The sequence below is a fragment of the Polistes canadensis genome, unplaced genomic scaffold (genome assembly GCF_001313835.1).
Source record: "Polistes canadensis isolate GaletaPanama2010 unplaced genomic scaffold, ASM131383v1 scaffold_86, whole genome shotgun sequence".
Classification (NCBI taxonomy): Eukaryota; Metazoa; Arthropoda; class Insecta; order Hymenoptera; family Vespidae; genus Polistes; species Polistes canadensis.
In genome coordinates this window covers 206,398-229,822 of record NW_014569633.1, presented here as the reverse complement: position 1 = coordinate 229,822, position 23,425 = coordinate 206,398, and the positions used below count along the sequence as shown (strand labels likewise).

The 23,425-nt window shown below is 30.2% G+C and overlaps 1 protein-coding gene across 11 annotated transcripts in view; it reads right to left on the bottom strand.

Annotated features, from left to right (window-relative positions):
* Positions 1–23,425, bottom strand: part of LOC106786863 (venom dipeptidyl peptidase 4) — a 247,255-nt gene that overhangs the window by 28,754 nt on the left and 195,076 nt on the right. For all 11 annotated transcript variants that reach the window (XM_014748711.1, XM_014748718.1, XM_014748717.1 and 8 more), the window contains 2 exons: positions 12,890–12,942; positions 7,350–7,552 (listed from right to left, as the gene is read on the bottom strand). In XM_014748711.1, coding sequence (XP_014604197.1) covers positions 7,350–7,552; positions 12,890–12,942 — 256 coding nt within the window. The remainder of the gene's footprint in view (positions 1–7,349; positions 7,553–12,889; positions 12,943–23,425) is intronic.

Sequence of the window (23,425 nt, the reverse complement as noted above, 5' to 3'; positions counted from 1 at the left end):
TGACGTTAGAATAGAGTAGAGGGGAAAGAAAGATAAATGAAAGAAAAATAAAGGAAGATAAAGTTAGAAAGAATAAGATTTTCTTATTATTAGTAAAAAAAAAGAAACGTATATATATATACACATATAGGTTAACGTCATTTCGGAAAAACCATATAGATTAACTTAAGTCAGACTATAAACAAATTTCACTACTTGAAAGGAAGATTCGTATGGTTAGAAGGATCGTTAAAAGGGCACACAGCTGTGCTGTGCTTTATTTCTACGAAGACGAACGCTACTACGTCGTCGTTTATTCTCTACTAAGCTTCAGCATCTGCTTTCTCAAAATGTGCACTTGCCTCGTTAATACCAACATCTTAACCATACCCACGTATTATACTCCGACGATAACGCGGTTAGAATTTCTAATCAAGACGCCCTTTCACCGATCGTGACACAATACCACCTTTACTTAAACTTAAACAAGGTAGCAGAGAAGTTTGATGAATTATAGGATTTTAATTCACCATTAAATAGAATTTTTCTAATAGAATTATATTTAATTACTTTCTCTATTGATCGCGTTTCGTATTTATCAATTTTATCGAACTGAAAATATAATATCTTAAATCTTTTCGTTTTATTTCGCAAGAAAGTCACCGAAGGATGTTTTGTTTATTTTTGATACTACGAAAGAAAAAGGAAAGGGATAGAAAAACCGTGGAAAACTACGACGATAAAAAAGCAATATTTTACGCGGAGCAGAACATAAAGCATAATGTTGTAATGAAAGATATGTAAATATTAAAAATGTAGATACGAAAAATACAAACGTTGTTTTAGAGAGAAGTTTTCAAGTGAATAACAAAAAGCTACACGTATTTTCCTACCTCGTCCCTTGTTTTTTTCTTTTATTTTTAATAATAAATATGTATGCTTTTTAACGAATATATTTCCTTTTACCGATTTGTATTTAATAATATTCGTAAACTTGTAGAATATAAAGAGAACATAATATATTTACAATGACGAGATATACCACGAAAGTTGAATATAATCATGAAAAAAACCCGAACGAAATTAAAAAGACAATAGTGCTTGACTATATTTAGGATCGTATATACAAATTTCAAGTATTAAATTATATTACTGTAAAGATCTTGGTGTTTCTCATAAATTTATCGTTACATGTATATATATATATCATGGTTTTATGAAAGAAATAAACTTTTATAGATCGAATTCGTCGTGATTTTATAGATACGTAAGAACATTTAAATGTAATTTATGTTTTTTATTTCTTTCGTTTTAGTGAATATATTTTCGAGAAATAATTTGGAATTATAACTATAATATAAAATTAATCGATCAAATATATATATATAAAATTGTGCAAGCAAAAGTTCGAAGAAAACTAGATAATTCGTGAGCTTACTTCGAACATTAGACTATAAATGTAAATTATTTTACACACCCGATCTTTCAAGAATATTAGACGAAGTTTACTTCATAGACAAAGTTTTAACTAATTTTCTTGAAAATAGTTCACACGTGATGGTTAATTGGAAAATTGTGCTAGGATTCAAATTAATCGCTATGCATCATCGTCATCGAAACTATCGTTAGCCCTATCATCAAAGGATTTCGTAGAATAATAGTACTTCGGATCGTTTAATCATGATTAATAGCGTAGCGATATAACTTGTCTATGTGTGTCTATTCGTACGCAAGCAAGTACGTTCGCTTAAATGTATATATACATGCAAATTCTGTATATGCGAGCTGCATAATTAGGAGATCATTGTCTATTATCATCTAACGTATAATTGTATAAAATGATTACGTTACGAGATCATTTATATGTTAGTTATTTTATAATATCTATCGCAATATTTCGTCTTTTCAAATATCATTCACTGTTATCCTTATATTTCTGTCAAAAATATAGTATAACATTATTGATCTAGTTTGAAAAATTATCTCGATATAAATTTTCTATATATTTTATCTATTTTTGATTTTATTTTATATTAGAAATATTTTTTAACCGTTACGTAATATTCTAGACATATGAACTAGTAAAATAAGTAGAATTCTTGAAAAATTCTTAAAAATAAAATCGACTGAAATGCAACGTCGAAGCATTCGCTCGAGACGACAGCACAATGGTGACATTCGATTCCCGATGGTGGTTCGATGAAATTCTGAGCACGGCACCTTTCCAACTGGCACCTGTCAACCTGTCAAGTATCGACTAACATCTTCGGCTGATTAAATAAGAAGCGAGATTCTGAGTTTTCAAGACATCGATGAAGTATTTATTGTAATATAAGTATTATAATATTAGTTGAATCATTAGTTTTCTTTTATAGTTTTCATATTATTTTCAAATTAAAAAAACGGAACAAATCAAATGGGAATCTTCAAATATTGTATTTTATAAAAAATAACTATAAATAACTTACGTAGTTTATAGATGAGTCATTTACAGATACAAACGATTGATTCAATTTTTAGAATTTTTAAACCCCGGTCTCAAAAATCATTTCTTTTCAACGTGCATAATTTTTTTGTTCGAAATAATCGACTCGTTCATTTTTTCCATTACACAGAAGAATGACGTTACGTGGCATATATAACAAAACGAGATAGAGATAAAAAGAGAATAAAAGGGAGAGAGAAAGTGAGAGTACTTTTTTCTTCCTCTTTTTTCCCTTTATATTATATTTGTCCTCTCTCTCTTATTTTTTATTTTATTTTATTTATTTTTTCTTTTCTTTTTTGTGTTTCTTCTTTTCTTGAATTACTATGGTGAATCCGTAGAGCAGGAAGAAAAGTTTTTAGTTTCTCGTCGCGTTTCGTGTTATCGTTATGCTCGGCCCGTTGAACCGCTTGGACATTTCTCATCGTGCAAAGTGCCTGCCCGTATTGCATCTCGGAACCGAAAATACGTTCGTCTCTTTCTTTCTCTCTCTCTTTCTCTCTGTTTCTTTTTCGGACTTGTATTGCAAGTATATAACAAGGAGAAGAGAAACTGAAGTAGAAGAAGAAGAAGAAGAAGAAGAAGAAGAAAAAGAAAATGAAGAAGAAAATGAAGAAGAAGAAGAAGAAGAAGGTGGAACAAGAAGGGAAGAAGTAACAGTAGCCACCGAAGTGGATCGTGATTCCCTTTAAGGAACTTTAAACCGAGTTTGAACTACCGATTGGCGTTCATGTTAATGCACTAGGAACTTCTCTGACGAAATAACGCTCACAAAGATTGTTCCTAACGCTATCGAGAGGAAATACATCAGAAGATCCCCTTTCGTTAAGTCGGTATCGTTCACGTATTTCGAAAATTCTCAAGTTACCTTCCTTCCAGACAGAAAGACAGAGAAAGATAGATAGAGAGAGAGAGAGTAGGATATTTTCGTTTCTTCTTCCTAGATAGGTAGAAAATAAGTTAAGGAAGATACGGATCCGTGAAGTTGAGGAAAATCAAATAAGAAAAGGTGTACCTTTGAAATCGAAATATAAAGTTAGTTTTTTTTATATTTTTTTTTCCTTTTTATTTCATTGATTTACGAACTTTTTCATGTTAAACACGATTAATGAATGTATAACAAAATTTACAAATGATTATTGTAATAATTAAGATAGATTAAAGTGAGATCACGTTGTCAATTATTTTAGATTAGAAGAAAATCATAAATAAGAAAAGATAAATATTTGTAAATTGAGATATGTCATTTCTGAATAGATTCGATAAATATGCGAATTTCAATGCCAAGTGAGATACGACGATTGTCGTAATAGAATGTTAAATATAAGATCATATTTTTTAACGAAAATTTAATGAAAGTTTTAAATAAATAGAATACTAGAGAGAAGGTATAATAAAAAAGAAAAAAAAAAAAGAAATATAATAAAACTTATGAAGAGAACAAAAATGTCAATCTTATTATTTTTCACGAGCTTGTTTCTCTCGTCCTCACTTATATATTAATCTATGCCGGAATATTCGTATATCTACGAGGCCTTTCCGCCCCCGCCCCATCCCCCCCCCAGCTGTTTCTCTCTTTCTCTTCATCATTATTTTCTTTTAAAATACGTCAGTCGACCGCTTTTCCCGTGGTTTTTCTCCGAGCACGAGTTTCACGGAATGTGAAGAAGAAAGATAGAGAGAAAGAGATAAAAGAAAGAAAGAAAGAAAGAAATAGGAAAACGAGAGTAAAAGAGAAAAAGAAATAAAGAGTGAGTGCGATACGAGGGAGCTTGCTCGTGCATAGTAAAACCCTCGTTTGAAGGCAGCTACTTCCTTCTACTGGACTTTCTTTCTTTCCTAGCTCGCGAGTTACCCGATATCCTTTTCTGAATACATAAAATGAGAAGGAAGTCGCGACTGCGCTTTAGATGAACAATTCAGATTAGAAAGCTTCGTTGCTTTCTTTAAGAACTGGAATAATTATTCTTAAAGCTCCCTTTTAATATCATTTTATACGTGCGTACTTACATACACAATGTAACACCTTAGATTTTTTTTTTTTATTTTAGCGGTGATCTTGTCATTAAAAGAATTTGCAAGGAGACGAAATAAAGAGAGAAAAGATTGAAAGAATAGAAACACTTATATATAATTCTTTCTTCTTGGATATCTTCTTTATTGAAATGAAATCATTGAAATAAAAGTTTGTGGGGATGGGACTCGTACGAATTTTTGTTTTGCTTTATTTAACGAAAGAAAAAATACGTATATCGTATTAACGTAATTAACGATGACGTGTTTATAAATTTAAAATCGATAACAGAGAGATATATCTCCCCATAGAAGAAAACATCCGTTCGAATTCGCCGTTAATTTGTCACTGTACGATCTTAAGTATATCGAGGAAATAGGTTTCCCGTTCTTCTCTGGCTTCTTCTTTTTCATCTGCTTTTACGCTACTTTAGCCTTCCATCCTAGAAACCCTAAAGACATCCGACTGAACTTTTACTCCCTAACACTATGCGCTAGAATACCTCCTCCTCCTCTTCCTCCTCCTTCTCCTCCTATCCTATCCTATCCACTCTTCCTTCCTTCTTCGCATTTTTCGTGTTTATTCTTCAGCTTTTACGCCTGTACTAAAATTTATCCCTTTACGGTTTTATACCTTAACGCTGGTTTTTCCTATTCTCTTATTGCTACGAAAAAGAAAAGAAAAGAAAAAAAGAAAAAAAAGATAGAAAGAGAAAGTTACCAACAAGGCGTTCACATTTTTATTGCACGCAACGCATTTTCTTAGAAGAAAAGGGATTTTCATCCAATAAAATGCGTTCGAGGTTTTCTTCCTTCTCGTCTTGTTTATTCTATCCTCGTGACATAGCAGTTTCTTTTTTTTTTTCATTCTTCGACCTCGTCAAATTATCTTTGTCTTCTTCGTTCTCTCTTTCTCTCTTTATTTTTCGTTTCATCTCGTCTATCCATTTTTCTATTTTCAATTTTCTTCATCTACTTTGCGATATTATAATTTTTCTACCCATGTTGACGAATATAACATGATTCACAAAGTAATTTTAACGATCCTCCTTCTTTGTCTTACACTATTACTCGTTTCCTTTTTGAAAGCGTTATTTCTAACGTTTACGTTAAAGCTTATTTAAGAGTTATTGATTTTTCTTACATCAATTTGTAAAAGAAACAAACAAGCAACAAACGAAAAAGGAAGAAAAATTAAATAACCGGGTTGATTTTTAATCTATGAAATATACATTTAAAAATGTTCCTCTCCTCTTTTCCAGATCCGTCCAAGTATCGAAAGAAAATGTGACAAAAACAAAAATATCAATTTTATTCATCGATATTGTTGACATTTCAATTTTCAAATATTATACTCGTACTCGTAAATAATATTTTACAAATTGTTTTAAGTTAGGACCCCATCTTGATTTTAGATTTTTCGAATTTAACACAAAAGACAAAACAAAATTTATCTTTTCATATTTTCCAAATTTTTTTCTTTTGTTTTTAATTTTTTTCTTTTACTCCCGTGCACTTTGTCTTTTCTCTTTTGACAACAACAAAATTCCCTGATGAATTTTTACGCTTCATTCGTTTGGGCCGAACGAAAGCAAAGAAATGCGGGGACGTTGTCGTTGATAGGGACAAAAAGGGGGTTGGGGGTGGGAAATGCGCAGGGAAGTTAGAAAGAGCATAGCTGATGAAAGCTCCGGAAATATGCATACGCGGCCGATGTTTCTCCGAACATCAGCTATGTGTATTACCCTCGATGGCATGATGTTACCTGTGCACAATATATACCATACTTTATTGTTCCGTGCGAAATAGGAATATACTTTGGTATAAAAAATCGTTGTGTTGACTGAATAAAAAAAAAAAAAGAGGAACAAAGAAAAAAATTCTTTGATAAAGTAAAAAGCCAACGTAAAACCAAAAAACAAAAGCAAAAAATATGTGAAAAGGAAAAAAAAAACATATAGAATCGTATATTGAATCTGTAATATACGTAGATACATATTTACATATACATATGTTGAATATCGTTATGTAATTTCGGACACATTAGAGATATTAAAAATGTCGAGAAATTTTACCGAGTTGTCACAGGATTTCACTTTAAATATTCAATCTGTCTAATGCTCTCTTTTAGTATAAGAAATAAATAAAATAATAATAAATATTAAAATAATCCTTTTCTCTCTCTCTCTCTCTCTCTCTCTCTCCCCGCGTGTGTTTAAATGCATTTTTACTCGTAGTTATTATATTTTCACACAAACTCACACAATAGGGATGCATCATTTTAATCTTATTATATTAGCATTTATTTTTTATACAGGACAAAATCCTATAGTAAATAGACGTTTGAAATATCACAAAAGAGACAGAAGGTCCCATGATAAAGAGGATGAAATAGAAGAGAAAGAGAGAAAGAGAGACAGAAAAGGTTGGAATAAGAGATAGGTATCGTTATACAATGAAGTCCCATGGGAGCATCGTGTAATTCACTCGTAACGCTTCGCAAGATAACTAACAAATACTATAATAAATTACTTAGGTTAACGAACGTTAAAATAAAAATCTATCATCTTTTTATATTCGTTTATAATAAAAGAGAAAAATAATATATGATATCGTATAAAAGCGAATATACAATTTTCAAATTTCGAATAGGAAAGCTTTTTCTATTAGATTTTATATTTTATTATCGAATCTATATATATTTCGTACTATGAATATTTTCAAAATAATTTCATTATCGATAGTAAAACCATTTCGTGATTTTTTTTCGTTTTTCTTCTTCTTCTTATTATTCAATTATTATTTGTTAAAATTTTGTGAAGATATTCTATATATAAATAGACGTTTAGATAAATAAAAAATATGAACTCACCCTCGTAAACCCAATCAGGTACTCCATTGTAAATGGTACCGAAAATTCCGCTGTCAGTTATCTGATAATCGATAGGAATCTCAGCTGATGGTCGGTAGAAGATATTATTCTGATGAACATAGATCAAAGCGTTTCCACGTGGTGCCCAGGTAACAAGTTGTAGGGATACGGAATCGTTAGATGCCACCAATGAAGTTTCAGTTCTGAAATAATATATTTTTCCATTTGAATGTGTTTATTCGGATGTTGAGATCGTGATTACGTCGTTATTTCATAAAGTCGTTATACGTTTTGTATTTCTAACGAAGTTTCGTCGCATATGGAATGATGGTAAAGGTAGGTAGGTAGGTAGGTAGATGGGTGAGTAGGTTGGTAGCTCATTGCAGTCAACGTCGTCGCCATCACGTTGGCGCGACTCCCACGAAATTGCATTCCAGAAACGACATTCTCAAAATTTCGACCGGCCACGTTTTACTGCACACGGAGTGTAACGACGCTTTAATTGCGTAGACCGTTATCTTTGAGTCATAGTACTACTCCAAAAGTGATGCCAGAAGTGTGTCATAAAATTTGTTATATATCTTGGAAGCTTAAAATTATTGTTTCTCGCTTCTCGTGAATCGTTCGTAAATTTTCTTACTTTTAACGCGTTTCTAGTTTAAAACACAATAATATTTTCTTTTTTCTTTTTCATTTTCGCATACCCCTTAATCATCGCAAATTTTTATTTTAATTAAGAACGTAGCATAGTTTTTAATAACAATTTTTACAGACGAAAATGATTTACAATAACAATGATTCTAATTATATGATATATATATATATATATGAACTTTTGAACTTTGACAAATATTATCGTAATTTATCTTGAATCTATTTAATGATTACTTAAGGAAAAATAACCGGGAAAAGAGTTACATTCTTCCTTTCATTCGAGAAAATGTTCTTTGATGGTTGTCACGGATGCGCAAGCCCCTTACGTACTTTCTCTTATGTGGAAAAACTCTTATTCGAGCATAAAACAAAGCGTCTTTTCGTAGATTGGTTTTAAAATGTTTACGAAAAAAGGGAGGAAAATTGCAACTGGTGAGTGTTCATAAACCTTGGGAATATCTTTGTGAATTATTTTTGTAAAAAAGAAAAAAGAAACAAAAATAACACCGTTCAAAAATATCGATAATTTCTTTTTTTTTATTTATATTCTAACTATTTTCTTTTTTCTTATATTCATTCCTTTAAAAGAGATAGAAAGGATTCACGTAGGAAAGAAAAGGACGATTTTCACTAAAGGCACGTTCTATCAAGTTGAAAACATTTTATCGCGAGTTGTGAAAGTTAAAATGAATTTTTCGAACAAACCACCGCCATTTCTGACTATGTTCTACATCGGTATTAGCTTTCCCGAAGACGAGTTTTCACCTACGTTCTTTTCAAAACTTTTCAAAGATTTATTTCAAACGTACGTATCACCTGAGGAATATTGTTCTTTTCATAGAGATATCTTTGTCACGTATCGTAGAAAACTTGTCATATTTTCTAATAAGGTCCAACCAATAAAAGAAACAAAATGATAGAAACTCAATTGCTCGTTCAAATGATTAATACACACACCAAATCGTTAATCGTGATTTAAAAAACAATAGTTTTATTACTTTCGATTGAAATATACAAAACTTATTTCCGCTTGTGATTTATTATGAAAAAAAAAAGAAAGAAAGAAAACAAAAATAGAAAATTAATGCTCATATTTTATTATTTACAAATTTACAACAAATAACAATCAGAAATGTTAACTTTCTGATAGTGAAAAAATTAAAATCGGAATTGTTAATACCAATAACGAGAAAGTATATTAACGATTGAATTTATCACATTATTTCTTTCGATATAATATCTTCGACGATCAAAATATGACATAACAAATTGAAATTATTCTCTTTCCTATAAAAAAAAAAATACAAGTTTCGATTGTCTTCTCTAAAGATTGATCGAATATTTTAATCGAATTTATTAGCAGGATCGTTCGAGAGAAAATGCAATTGTTTGTTTTTATCGAGTTTATTCAATTCTTATGATAAGTAATTGAATCAATCGAAAAATAAATGACAAAAAAAGAAGTTAGATAACAATTGATCGGTATATAGTGGAGCATTGGGCGGGAGGGGGGAGGGGTGGGCTCATATTAGTCCGGATCCGGTTTGTATTGTGGTTTGACTGCGGTATCGTAGATATTATTACTCTTTCTCGTCTAGCTCTCAAAGGCAAACTTCTTCTTCTTCTTGAAAAGCTATAAATAAAGTCGACGGTATTCATGCGGCGTACAAACCGAGTTTATGGTAGACGAGTAGTAGTTTCCTCTTTTACCACCAGTTTTCTACGAGAAATATATATATATATATAAGCGTAAGAACTTATGACTTCTTTGTTCTTCGTGCATACAAGCCTCTACTTTTTCCCCGTGTATACTTTGCGACTATGATACTATAAGATGAAAGTCATAGAGAAACACGACGACGATAGCTCGCGTTTTCTATCTATCGTGAGAACAGCCACTTGGTTAAAATTTGCGATTCATTTCAATCTTTCTTACGATTCCCTTTTTCGTGATCATTTTTTTCTTTTTTTCTTGTAATTTATCGTTTACAACATATACTGAATGGTCTCAACAATTTTTAGCATTTAAATATTTCCGTTATTTGTTATACTACATAGAAAAATGTTATATACGAAACTTTACGTGACATGAAAAAGTATATAAGGTAGTATTAATATTTTTTTTCATTGGTGGAAGTGTACAGAAATTCTCAAGATTATCTTGATTTTACGTTTATGAAATTTTCACTAACATTAAACATGTAACATTTAAATAGCTGGTTTTGTTTGAACAATTTTTTATTGATACGTATATGTTACCGTAAAAGTGAGACAACGTTGGATTTTACTAGTTTCTGTCAAATTATTCAAGTGAAGCAACGTGGGCACGGTTAGAAAAGTAGATGGGGGTGACCACCATCCCTTTGAAATGAACAAAAACCTTGTGTTGTTGACTCCAAAGTGATATGAGAAACAAGACGCGATTTCTTTGGTAGTATTGGATAAGTATGAGAAGATGTTAGTAGAAAAGTTACTCGGAATTCGTAAAAAAGAGAACTATGTTTTCCGCGACTTTAACATCACGGTCTACTCTAATTACGTATCACTTTACGAGGATTATTAGTGGACGGAAATATGAGTTTTTTTACCTCACTGTTATTTCATATATCAGAAATAAAGAAATTACGTAAAACTACTTGCAATTATTTTTACACACTGGACATCGGATATTTAATAAAAATGAAAATAAATAGTACACTCTTAGCTTTTATTATTATATTTCGTTCTTCATTAAATCTTAACTAAAAAAAGAAAAAAACAATTAAAATTGATGTAATACGAAAATTTGATTCATTAAAGTGATTCACTAGTTGCCAACAATATGTTATTAATCGTTTATGATTCTGTCGATAGAATGATAAAAGAAATAAAAAAAAAACATAAGTGCAACTACTCGTGCAATTTTGTTAAATGATTTTTCATTTTGTTTTTAGTTGATCGTTGAATTAAACTTTAACGCGACTTTTGTAAAGTGATAACGTTTCTCGCTGGCTGGTTAAGAGAGTATATTTGCATGTATTGTATGTATGTACGTGGAAACAAAAAGTTGACAAAAGGCTACGGAAAAGTCGAAGTTTTTACAAAAAAAAAAAAAAAAAAAGAAAAAAGGAGAAGAAGGGGAACCACCACGCTCGACTAAGTATTAAAAACATAATGTAAATAACGCGATTTTTAAAAGTTGAGAGTTTACGTCCCCGTTCCGTGGCGTTCCTTTATAGTAGGTGCAGGTGTAGGAAAGTACGAGAGGAAAAGTCGTTGGTACTTTCGTCCCTGACAAAAGGTACCTACTACCCATACTATACTTGTTTTCTGTGTACCTAAGAAAGAAAGAGCAAGAGAGGAGAGACAAAATATTATCGACAGTTGTGGCTCGTACATTTTAAAAAATGGCTTGCACGTTTCTTTTATACATTCCTTTTTTTTTTTTTTTCTTTTTTTTTCCCTCCGCGACTTTTACAATTTGTCGAGTAGCGTAGACACTTAATTTATCTCTGACTGAATTTTGATGAATTTTTTAATATCGATACGATTAATATATACACCTCCGAGACATTTTTTTTTTGTAAATATAAGAAGAAAAAGTATTCTAAAAACTTTCTGAGACAATTGATTTTTAATAAATTATGAAACGTGTTTGAGTTGTTCATCAATTGAAGCGAACGATAGAAAAAATAATTTTAAATATAGAATTGTATTTGATAATAACTTTCTTATCTATACCTATCGTTAATTAATATTATTTAACATCTTGGTGTATATTATCTTGTTCTAAATCTTTCCCAGGAATATATATTTGTTAAAATGTTTTGTTTTTCGTAAAAGAAATTAGATGAAAGAGTATATTTAGTATTAGATCTGTTAAGTGTTAAACTTGTAACTTTTTATTTTCTCTTTTATAGAAATATTCCATTGTATTATTGTTAAATGTTATAGAACACCATTGCAACATATTCGAAAAAGAGATAGTAAACATATCGGAAGTTAGAGTGGTTTGGTTTAATCGCGCTTTAAGAGAAAAGAAAGCAAGAAATAAAAAGAAAGAACAGAAGAAGAAGAATAAGGGGATAGTGAATTTAGGTTGGTATGCTCGAAGAAAAGTTTTTAACAGATGAACCGACAATGTAGCATTGCGAGACCTTCGAGAATTGAACTTTCCCGCGGTTTCTACTCTCTTTATATTCCCTCACACTTTTCAACCAAACCACGCTTGTCCCCTTGGAGAGAAATTAAACCCATTAAAAAATCTACTTCGTCTATTACACTGCGAATTGTTCCCGTTTTCTTCCACCCTTTTTTCCCATCTTTCTTTCTTTTTCTTTTTTCTCTCTCTCTCTCTCTTCTTAGTAATTTCATTTTCGAATCTTCCAACTATCTTTAACCTCCCCTCACTTATTTCCCTTACCTTTCTCGAACATTTTAAAGAGAGAGAAAGAGAATAACAAAATGGTGAAGTATTTACTCTCATCGTGATATAAGGGTTTTTTAAATGCTGAGTTAACGTTCAAATCCGCGAAGGAGACCACTTTCTCGTATTATCTATCTCTCACTTTCTTTTTCTCTTACTTTCTTTTTCTTTTTCATCCAATGTGGTAACGGAAAAAAAGGGGTGATGGTAGTAAGTAAGACGACGGTAGGATTAAATTTTCACGTAGTTTGTAATTTCTACGGTACAACAGGCTTTTCCAAACTGGTACGCCTTAGGCTTTTATCTATTTTACTCTTCTACCTTTATCCTTATCTCTTTCCATCCTTTTTCTTCATTTCGCTCTAGCTTACTAGTACTCTAGGAGAATGTGAGATTAAAATGCAAATCCAGACTCGACCACATGAATAAGTCTGAGATATGATTATCGTAAATGCCCTCGAGGCATTGCTCGTTTACTTACAAAGTCTTCAGGTTCACGATCCTGTAGTGGGCCAGGTATGTGTGCCGGTATAGCTGTAACAAGAAGCAAACGGGTTACTTGTTATGAGCCTTCTTCTGGTAACAAAGACGCCAAGCGAACGACTTTAACGAGGAAAACTTGGAAAAAGAGCAAGGGAGAAAGAGAGAGAGAGAGAGAGAGAGAGAGAGAGTGAGAGAGATCAAGAAGATTTTATTTTCCTTGTCGGATAGAACTTTGTGTAAGATAGAATATAAAGAACATATAACGAGAATAGGGTTATTTTAAATAAACTACTCCACACTGATAGTAAAATTATACTTCTTGATTGATGTATAAAATGTCGATTAGGAAGATTGGATGAATGTTGAATGTTCAAGAATTTTCATGAATTATTAAACAATGTACTATATATATATTTAGTTGAGAACGTATTATACTCTAGACGAAATGAAATATTTCTGCTTTATCTTGGAGCTGTTTTTTTTTTGTTTTTTTTTTTTTTTTTGAGAAAATTCTACCCTTCTTATAACAATGAATACGTAACAAATTTGTAGGAGAATATATAATTGTAAAAAAAAATTTGTAATATTTTTATATTTTTATAAGTTCAATTTATAAATGTTTATATAAATTTTCTATAACATCGGTTCTCTATCAACTTCATATGTATATATTTCTACAGATATTTTCGATCGGATATAAAACAAATATTATACAAGCGTTCGATATCTTTACCGTTGTAAAATGATGGATAAATTTAACTTCTCTTGCTGCTGCTGCTGCTATTACTACTACTACTACTATCACTACTGCTATTACTATTTCTATTTCTATTACTACTACCACTACTACTATAGTCAGTACTTCTTCCTCCATAACTTTTCGCCATTTAACTTTCTGAAAAATGTCAAGCTTCTGGATAAACTCGTAGTTCTTTTTCTTTTTTTTTTTTTATACCCGAAAGTGAAGTCCGATAAATCGTTTGGGGATTTCTGCGATCGGTTAATGATTAACAGTTACATCAGGATCATAAATTATGTTTGAACGAGGTGATAGAGTGAAATAGAGAAAAAGAGAGAGCGAAAATAGGAATAGGGGGGTGTAGTATGAGAGTATGGGGTACTGTAGTGTACCAGACGACGTTCACCATCAACGGAGAACATCGATAGTGCTCGCGCTTCGATATGAAACGATTCATGGTGGTCTCTACGCTATTTTGCCTCCATTAACTCTTTCAGGACTCGATCATAAATCAAGCGGATCGACCGATAAGATCAGAATAACGCCATTTTCACGCATTCGAGGCTACCACGATTCTGTGAAATGCACGGCCGCGTATAAACGTGGTCTAGAACACGAGTAAAGAGAGAGAGAGAGAGAGAGAGAGAGAGAGAGAGAGAGAGAGAGAGAGAGAGAGAGAGAAAGTCGATGCTCATTTTCATCGTATAGTCGTTTTCTCGCCTTTTCAACTATTCGCACGTTGGATTGCACGGAGGGATTCTATAGAAAATTTTTCGAATGATTGAAAATGGTGTGATGCAAGGTGTTAACTGTGAGCTGTGAGTTTTGACACGTTTAACATTATTACAACGCAACGAATACTACTGGTATTTGGATACGCAAATAAATATTACAACACAAAAATGAATAATATTAAAAATATTGAAAATTATATTAAATATCTGTTGCACTTTTTAAAATTCTCTTCGTTCCTTATCTTCGTACGTTTTGCATGTGTAATAATATTTTTATTGAAACCACGACGATAACCAAAAAGACAAACTTATTATTTACGGTTTAGTAAATTTGCCTTTTTTTTTTTATTTTGTCAATAAAAATCTGATTGATCCTTATCCAGTTAGAAATTGAACATTTTTGATAGATTTATCGGTAGTACCCTTTCTAGCACGCGATATTTGCCCTATATGATCCAGTAAAATAATAAAATAAAGAAAGAAAGAAAGAGAAAAACAAAACAAAAGAATGGAAAGAAAATCGATTCGGTTTGTTGAATTGTTCAATCGTCATCCTTTCTCGAGGGGTGCAAGGAAAAAAAAAAGAAAGACGACGAAAGGGATGGGGGGGGGGKGGGAATAGTTTATTTTCAGTCTCGCATTCTATTTTATATTCCTATATAGGTAGGAAAATGTAGACAGCCGTTTTTACGATTGATCGTCGATCGATAGATCGATCGATCCGTCGTTCGATAGATCGGTTAGACGACGAAGACGAAAACGACAACGTTGTGCTCGGACGGCATTGAAATTCAAAACGGGAAGAAAGGTATTTGTAAGCACGCTCGTTCTGTTACCGCGACCCTTCAAACTCCCTTCTTCTTCTTCTTCTTCATCCTCCTCTTCCTCCACCTCCTCCTCCTCCTCATATTCATCCCCACTACTCTGTTATACGTTCGTCTAAAATCGAATATGTATCGACGCTAACGTATTCCCAATAAAAGTTCTACTGGCGCTTGCTTTACGACCTATTCACATAAGCACGAAAGCAAACGAGAAGAAGAGAAACAGCGAGAAAGAAAGAAAGAGAAAAAGATAGAAAGAAAGTAGAGATATATTTCTTCGTTTGTGGCTTTTCAGAAAGGTGCTGCTACTATCGTGTGTTCCTCTTTTATTGCCAAGGGTTCCGTGGTTCAAGTAAGATTGCCGATGCGGTGATACACGGTAAGGTTTTCTTATCTCGTTTAACGATTTTCCCGTTAGAGAATTTCCTTTAGATCTTTTTGTTTAGTAAGATAGATGACCGATCCTTAAAACGAGTATATTATGTCGAAATTATCTATAGTTTCTGTCTCTTATTGTTAATAATAAAATATCATTCTTTTTATTCATTTTATCGATATATATATATTATATTCATACATATACGATAAGTCAATTATTTGAAACATCATATCGGAAAATGATTCGATGAATTTTATAACAATCTGAAGAACGCATCGGATGGATACTATTTGATTTATTGCACATTTTTTTGTTATCAATATCAAATTGATCTAGACTTTTTCAAGGTACATGTATTTGGTTTTTTAATATTATCGTCCATTGATGTCGATGAAAGGATTAATCAAACATTAAAATGAAAAAAAAAAAATGGTTATAATATATCTGTTTTTTGTTTTGTTTTTGTAAATCAAATTTTATCTATTCGAATTTACGGGTTTTATTTTTATATAACGAATAATGTTAATATTTTTTTGCTAAGGTACTTGTAACAAATTCTTCTTCTTCTTCTCTCTCTCTCTCTCTCGGATTTATTTTAAAATAGTTTATAATAAGTATATGAAAATAATTGTACGTATTTGTGAATGCTTAGAATAATCAGTTAAATTATTTAGTTTTATTTTCTCTCTTCTATTTTAATTATTTATAAAATTCTATAGAAAAAAGTTCTTATATTCCACTTGTTAAATAAAAGTTTTAATAATCTCTTCTTTGAATGGTAACCACGAAGAGAAGAGAACGCGAAATTATATTAAAGTTTCTTCTTTAGTTTCTTTTATAAGTATCGTCTGTTTAAGAACTCGGGTAGAAAAGATATTCGATAATACGACAGCGATTGTCAATGCGTTAAACGTAATGGTAAGCTTTATAACTAATGATATACAATTCAAGACACGCGCATCCTTCTTCGAAACTATTTATAATATATATTAGAAAGATTCGTCAAAATTTTGCTTGCACACTTTTCTGTGGAATTATATCAATGAAGTATTGTTAAATCTTTTATAATATTCTACAACCATTTCATATTACAGAATATTATTAATAATAATAATAATTATATATATGTAGGATTAAATTTTTATTGAAGAATAAACAATGGGTATAAAAGTGAACAATAAACCTCACGAATTAGTGCACAATTCTCTCTATAACATACAAAACAATCTTTAAAATACTCTCTTTTTAATACACGCACAACTCGCAGTTGTAGAAAAAATTCATTTAATATTTTATTAATGTATAAAATTAATTAAGACAAATTTTATGTGTGTGCAAAGGAAATGTAATAATAAAAGATTAAAAAGAAATACGAAAAATAATTTAATATGATATTTTAATGAAGAAAAATACATACGTACACACGTATTTGTGCATGTTTTAATAAATTACATTTATTTTTATGTATATATATATATTCTCTTTTCTATATCATATTTATATTATTTGTTCAATTTGTAGAGAGCAACAATTTTATTGATATTATAATATAAAGGAAAGTTTACTACTATCGGTAATATTTTTTCACGACATCTCGCAAATAGCGGTTCGCGTCTCGTCGTCGTATCTTTCATCCTTATTCCGATCTTTTTTCTTTTCTTTTTCTTTTTTTTTTTTTTTACATTACACGAGGAATTCGGTTATCAAAAGCACGAGCTATCTTGACGACGAGCGAAAATCTTTCCTATAAATTCGCAAGTTTCTCTCTCAAGTTAAGTTCTTCCTTCCAAAAAATGTGTCGACTAGAAGTATAAAGCATCTCATTCTTTCTCTCTTCTTTTTTCTTTTCTTTCTTTTCTTTTCTTTTCTTTTCTTTTAACATTTATGTATAGATCCATTTCGGTTCTCGATATTGCAGATAAAAATAAAACGTAGTTTTTCAATCGTATACAGTACGTAGAATTTGTCAAACCATTAACATTTTTTTTCTTGTTTTTCTTTTTTTATTTTGGACTGTTTCATTTTATTAATGAACGTTTTAATCGAACGCGCTTTTCGAAAAATCCGAAAAATTCATTGACATCTCGTCGTTGCGAAAAGATAAAGTCAATTTTTCGAACGAAGCATATTCCTTTTATTTTTTTTTCTTTTTTTCCAATTTGTTTTCCTCTTTTCCATTCGAACAAAATCACCTGCAGGTGAATGTCGATTGACTTGTCGCAAACACGTTTGTTAAACTAGAGAGTTGAAAATAAAATAAAAAAAAAAGAAATGAAACTCTAAATTATAGCTCCATTTCATGGAATTCGTTTCGAGTAAAACGAACTTAAGAATATTATTTCTATATATGTAATATCAATAAACGATATAACAATTACTTTTTACAATATCATTTTGTTAAACAACTCGATATATATGCAATTTGAGAAATTTTCTAACGATGATCGTTCACTTCTCAACTCGCATATCGAACGAGAGTTAATTTTCAAATTTGTCGAACAAACGAGCGCAAAGAGTCGACCAGTTATGTTTAATGGAGAGCATCCTAGTTATTTTTATCCCTTTTTTTTTTTATTCCCTTACCCAACTCTCTCATCCATCTCACTCCGTGCTTCTCTTTCTCCCTTGATTCTGAATCCACCTGCTCTCGTTTCATTAATTCTCGTTTTTAAAAGTCTAAAGAGTAAACATATCCGATTCAAGCAACCAAATTTAAATGCAAATAGAGAGAAATCTTATCACTCGCGTTTGTTAATTTAAATTATAATTAGTTATTGTATTATAAATAATAGAATAATTTTTGAATCTTATTAATTGTTCTTATTTCATTTATATTTCATTTTTATATAATTCACGTTATTTTCTTTTTTTGTTTGTTTTTTTTTTTAGGATATTATTAATCTTTATTGACAATTATTTTAAAGGATAGTTCATGTTTTTTTCTATATTTTGTACTTAAAACTGTTCAGTTAATGTTTCGCGACCGCCGCGTTTTTATTTAAGTAGTTTGGCACAGGAATGGTCAGACATTTTATAAATTGTATACATTTTTGTAGGCTAATTATTTCGAATTTGTTAGATTAATTAATAATTCTTATTAGATTAATCGATATTTACAAAATGCAAATTAGACAAGTTAATTTAAAAAAGTACATTTATTAAACATTTATAAAAAGAAAAACTTGAAACAAATTTTTATTATTTTTTTCACTGCGACAACCAGGAAAAATATTTAATTTAAATTCTAGACATGTTTCACGTAGCACACTAATTTCCTCATATCTACTTTAAAGTTCAGAACACTTAACTTATGTTAGTAAAACGAATTATTAAATTCTAAAAATGTCTGAATATTTCTGTTTCTGATTATGTATATGTAAATTGTGATGCATTCATATCTCGGTGTAAATATATATATAATGAACATTTTATTATTATAAAAATTTTAACGTGCGACAAAATATAAATTAAAAAATACCCGCAAAAATGAGAACTCCCATCGGATAAATTGTTAAATGATAACATTTTTATGTATTTTCTTTGAAATATAATATTATTGAAATATGCGTTGAACAAAATATAATAATTACTTAATTACATGGTAATATAATACAATAAATATTGATGACGTATTTATATTCGAAAATTTGTATTTCAAATGAAAGTAATTATATCGTTAGAAATCAGAATTGAAGCATTAATTAATAAAATAATATTTTTTTTATATTAATCGATCGAGAATAACATTATAATAAATATGTTCTTTTTTTTTTATTTTGTTAAATAAACACGTTTTCACATTTATATTTAAGATTTGTTTAGAAGTTTAAAAAAAAAAAAAAAGAACGACGATTCAGAATGAAAGAACTTAGAAGCCGTATACGTGGCATGTGAAGTGACTTTACCTTAGTGAAGAGCAACTAAATAAAACGTTAGGTACGAAAAGGCAGCGAAAAGCATAAGTGAAACTATTTTACAGGAGAGTTGCGTCGTTGGCGTGACGCATTGTTTAACGACGCCCTCGGAATCCGAGTTTTCAACGAATGCGGTCTAACCACAAGCGTTTCGTACAACGAGACTCCATTTAACGTTGTTCACCCTTCCCCTTATCCTTTTTTTAATGTGATGAAAATAAAATGTCACGAGAAGTCTCATTTCCAATTATATTTATCTCGTAAAATCTTTTAATATGACACAACTATGTAGGTGTATTGTGTTTTATGAGAGTACGCCATCGAAATTACCTATTATATAAATTTTCGTTAACATTTTATAAAATATCATTTTTTACAAAAATCGATATTATTACATGCGACACCGCTTGACAGATGAAAATAATATCATATTTCAATATGTTCAATTTGAATTTTATCATACGGTCTCGATTTTACATGAAAAATCCATTCGTTTTTATAAAAATATATACTTGAAAAAGCTATTATATAGGTACAATTGGGTTAAAAACATATAACGAATATTTATATTTAAAAGCATCATTTTTATTGTTAACTATATCAACTCTTGACCTAAAACAATTAACGAATTTATATTTGATAATAAATAAAACGTGTCCATTAAAATAAGATTGTCGAACGAGTCCCTGCATTAACGTATACAAATTTCGTTTGTTTTTTTTCTTTTCCATAACAAAATGATTTTATTTTATGAGAAAATAGTAAATCAAGGACTAATAAAATAGGAGAATATTATTGATAGAAATGATAATAAGTTTGATCATATGCTTATTCAATTCATTATAGTGGTCGTAGGTATATGTTCAATTCGCCATTTCAAATCCGATGCTTGTCGCAAACGAAATAGATCGAATAGATATGGACGATACGCATTGTCGATGTTCATCCATTACCTTCACGTATTATTATAGAATTTCATTGTATTAGCATTTTCACATTACCATGTCATAATATTATGTTCATTCAAATTTAATTCTACGTGCAAATGTATCATCCAACTTTTGTTGTATTATACAATTTAATGAAAATAATTCGATTGCATTGATTCCATTTTAGATATAAGAAATAAATCGAACATAAAAATAATCCAATACGAGGTGACTTAAATAAAACAGAAATACAAAATTCAGTGTATAATTTATTCAAATCAGATATAAATATTTGATGTGAACATTTGTTTTTTTTTTCTAATTATTATCGTCTAAGTATATACGACGTCATATAATTCTTAAATATTATTTTTGAGAAATACCATGAATATATGTGATATGTAAAGTTTCCCCTTTAGCGAATCCTTTTGCTTGGGTTACACTTAATTTTCACTGAAACGAACGTACATCGGTTCATTCGTTCTCGGTTGGCCAGATTCCAAGGTCGATGCAAAGGTGAAAAGGGAAGGAGAAAGGTATGATATAAATTGTTCGCTTCCGAGACAGGTTAAGGGAAACTAGCTAGGATGAGGAAGAATATAATGTAAGGTCATTGTATATCAGTAGCTATTATTAGTGCATAAGTTGGCACTTTTTTATAAAAAGCTTTTAGGTAAAAGGTTTTCCTTTTCATTTAACTTACGTTTTATTATATTTTTCATCGCAACTTCATTTTATAGAGAAATAAATATAGTTATATAATATATTATAAAATATATAGTGTTATATTCATTTTGAATGATAATTCTCAAATTTATATTTTATTAATTTATAATAAAATTAAAGGATAAATTATTGTTCTCGATAAATTAGCAGAGATAAATCAATAATACATATGCATGATTGCTGCAATATTATTATAATCGATTATGAAAATGATATCTAACAAATGATTGTTAAATAATTGTAACTAATACGAGGAGAGAAGATGGAATAAATTTTCTCCTTCTGAGTCGATTTTCATGAAAATTAATACCGTTATAATACATAATACAATGTGCATGGGAAGATATTGAAAATGAATAATTCAATGGGACGAGAACCAAAATTGTTCGTTAATTATCAAAATTGATGACGACACATGTTTGTTTGATCGATATTACATTGGATACGGTATTTTACATAGACATACGAAAATTCAAAAACATTAACATTTTATCACTTAACAATTAATCGACTTAATGAAAAAAAAAAAAAAATCAATTTTATCGACGAACTGTGTAAAAGAAATTTTATCGAAGCAAATAATTGTATGTTATATTTGAAATTTTCTCTTTTCTCACATTTCATTTTAGAAGAATTATTAATTACCCCCGTAGGGAGAAATATGCACATACGAGTGGTATTTAAAATGGTATTTATAATTTTAACAAAATTCTCTGATAGATTATTCAGTTAATTAAAACACGAAAGATACCTAAGTCTGGCTGCCGGTTGCAGTTGTAATTTCAAGATGATTTGCCGCGAGTATCGAAAATTTTGGCCCACTCAAATGGAATCTCGCCTTTAAATCACGAAGTGCCAGATGCACGAGCCTTCTACCTCCTGTATCAGCATACGCATACTAATCTTCAACCTTTATTGAGTATGTGCTGAGTGTTTTCGATTACTGCTGGCCGCAATGTGATATTTGAGTCGGTAACTATCTCTTGTTTCTCTTGTCGAATATTCACGAATCCTCTTTGATAAACCATTAATTAAATGCCTCGTTGAATTAGGAACCATCAAGAATTCAATTCGAATACTATATCTCTCTTCTAATATGATTATTCGAATTTAACACGTTATTTGCTTATTTCGCGTAAAAATACATCGACCTTGATGTAAATAATCGTTTTGCATCGTTTGCATTTAAGATTGTATTAAATGACAATTGCGAAGTTAATATATTTGATATAGTGAAAAAGACAGGAAACGTCAAACAGGAAAAAGGGAAAGGGAAAGAGAGAGAGAGAGAGAGAGAGAGAGAAATAGAGAGAGAGGTCTTTTTCATAGTCCATTTATTCCAGATGAAAACTTATTTTAGTAAAGTTGGAATCACGTAAATTTCAAAGTCACTTAAAATTATTCTCTTGTCGAAAGAAACTTCGATGAAATGCACATAATCCTATGTAAAGGAACAAAGTTGTGCTTGACTTTACTGCGAAAAGATGTTGACCTATTGAAAGTACGAGGCTTTGCTATTTCTGATTTATGTTTAACTTGAAACGTTTGTTTTCAAGGTAAACCTATTAAATCATACTTTGACGATATCATTTTTATGTCGATTCTCTTTTATTTTTATAGTTATCATATAAACATTTATATTTGATTATTGCAGATAATATCACTCTTTTAAACTTACTTATTTTATATTTATTGAAAATATAAATCTGTAATTCTATTATAGGTTGTGTTTAACATTGTTTAAATTCTATAGCTGTTTCTGATACGTCTTTACGATGGAAACTATAGGAAGCCGTGCTTTAACTTTTCAATGAAAGCCATTGTTCTTGACAGCCTTATAGAACCACTTTGATCAAGGAAATATATATATATATATTTATTTAATATTTATTATGATTATTATTATTGAAACTATAAAATGAATAATATGTATATATATTTCGTGATTGTGGTCTCTGATTATTCTTTACCATCATTTGTCTTTGAAATTAGCATATATCATTCCTATACTATTAATAAATTTCACTGTTAACTAATACGTGGTCATTTTCAAAATGATATTTATTACAAATTATATAAATTTATTGAACAAGGGATAATTACGTACTTTCAATAATTTTGATGAATAATGTTTAACGTATTTTATGCTTTAATATTACTACTTAATTTCTTCTCTGTGTGACAGACGTATTAATTTTATACATAACATTATTAAACTAGCTTGAGTTAATTTCTTGACAATTCATAAGAGAACAAAATTGGAGGAAAAAAATTTTACGAAATATTCGA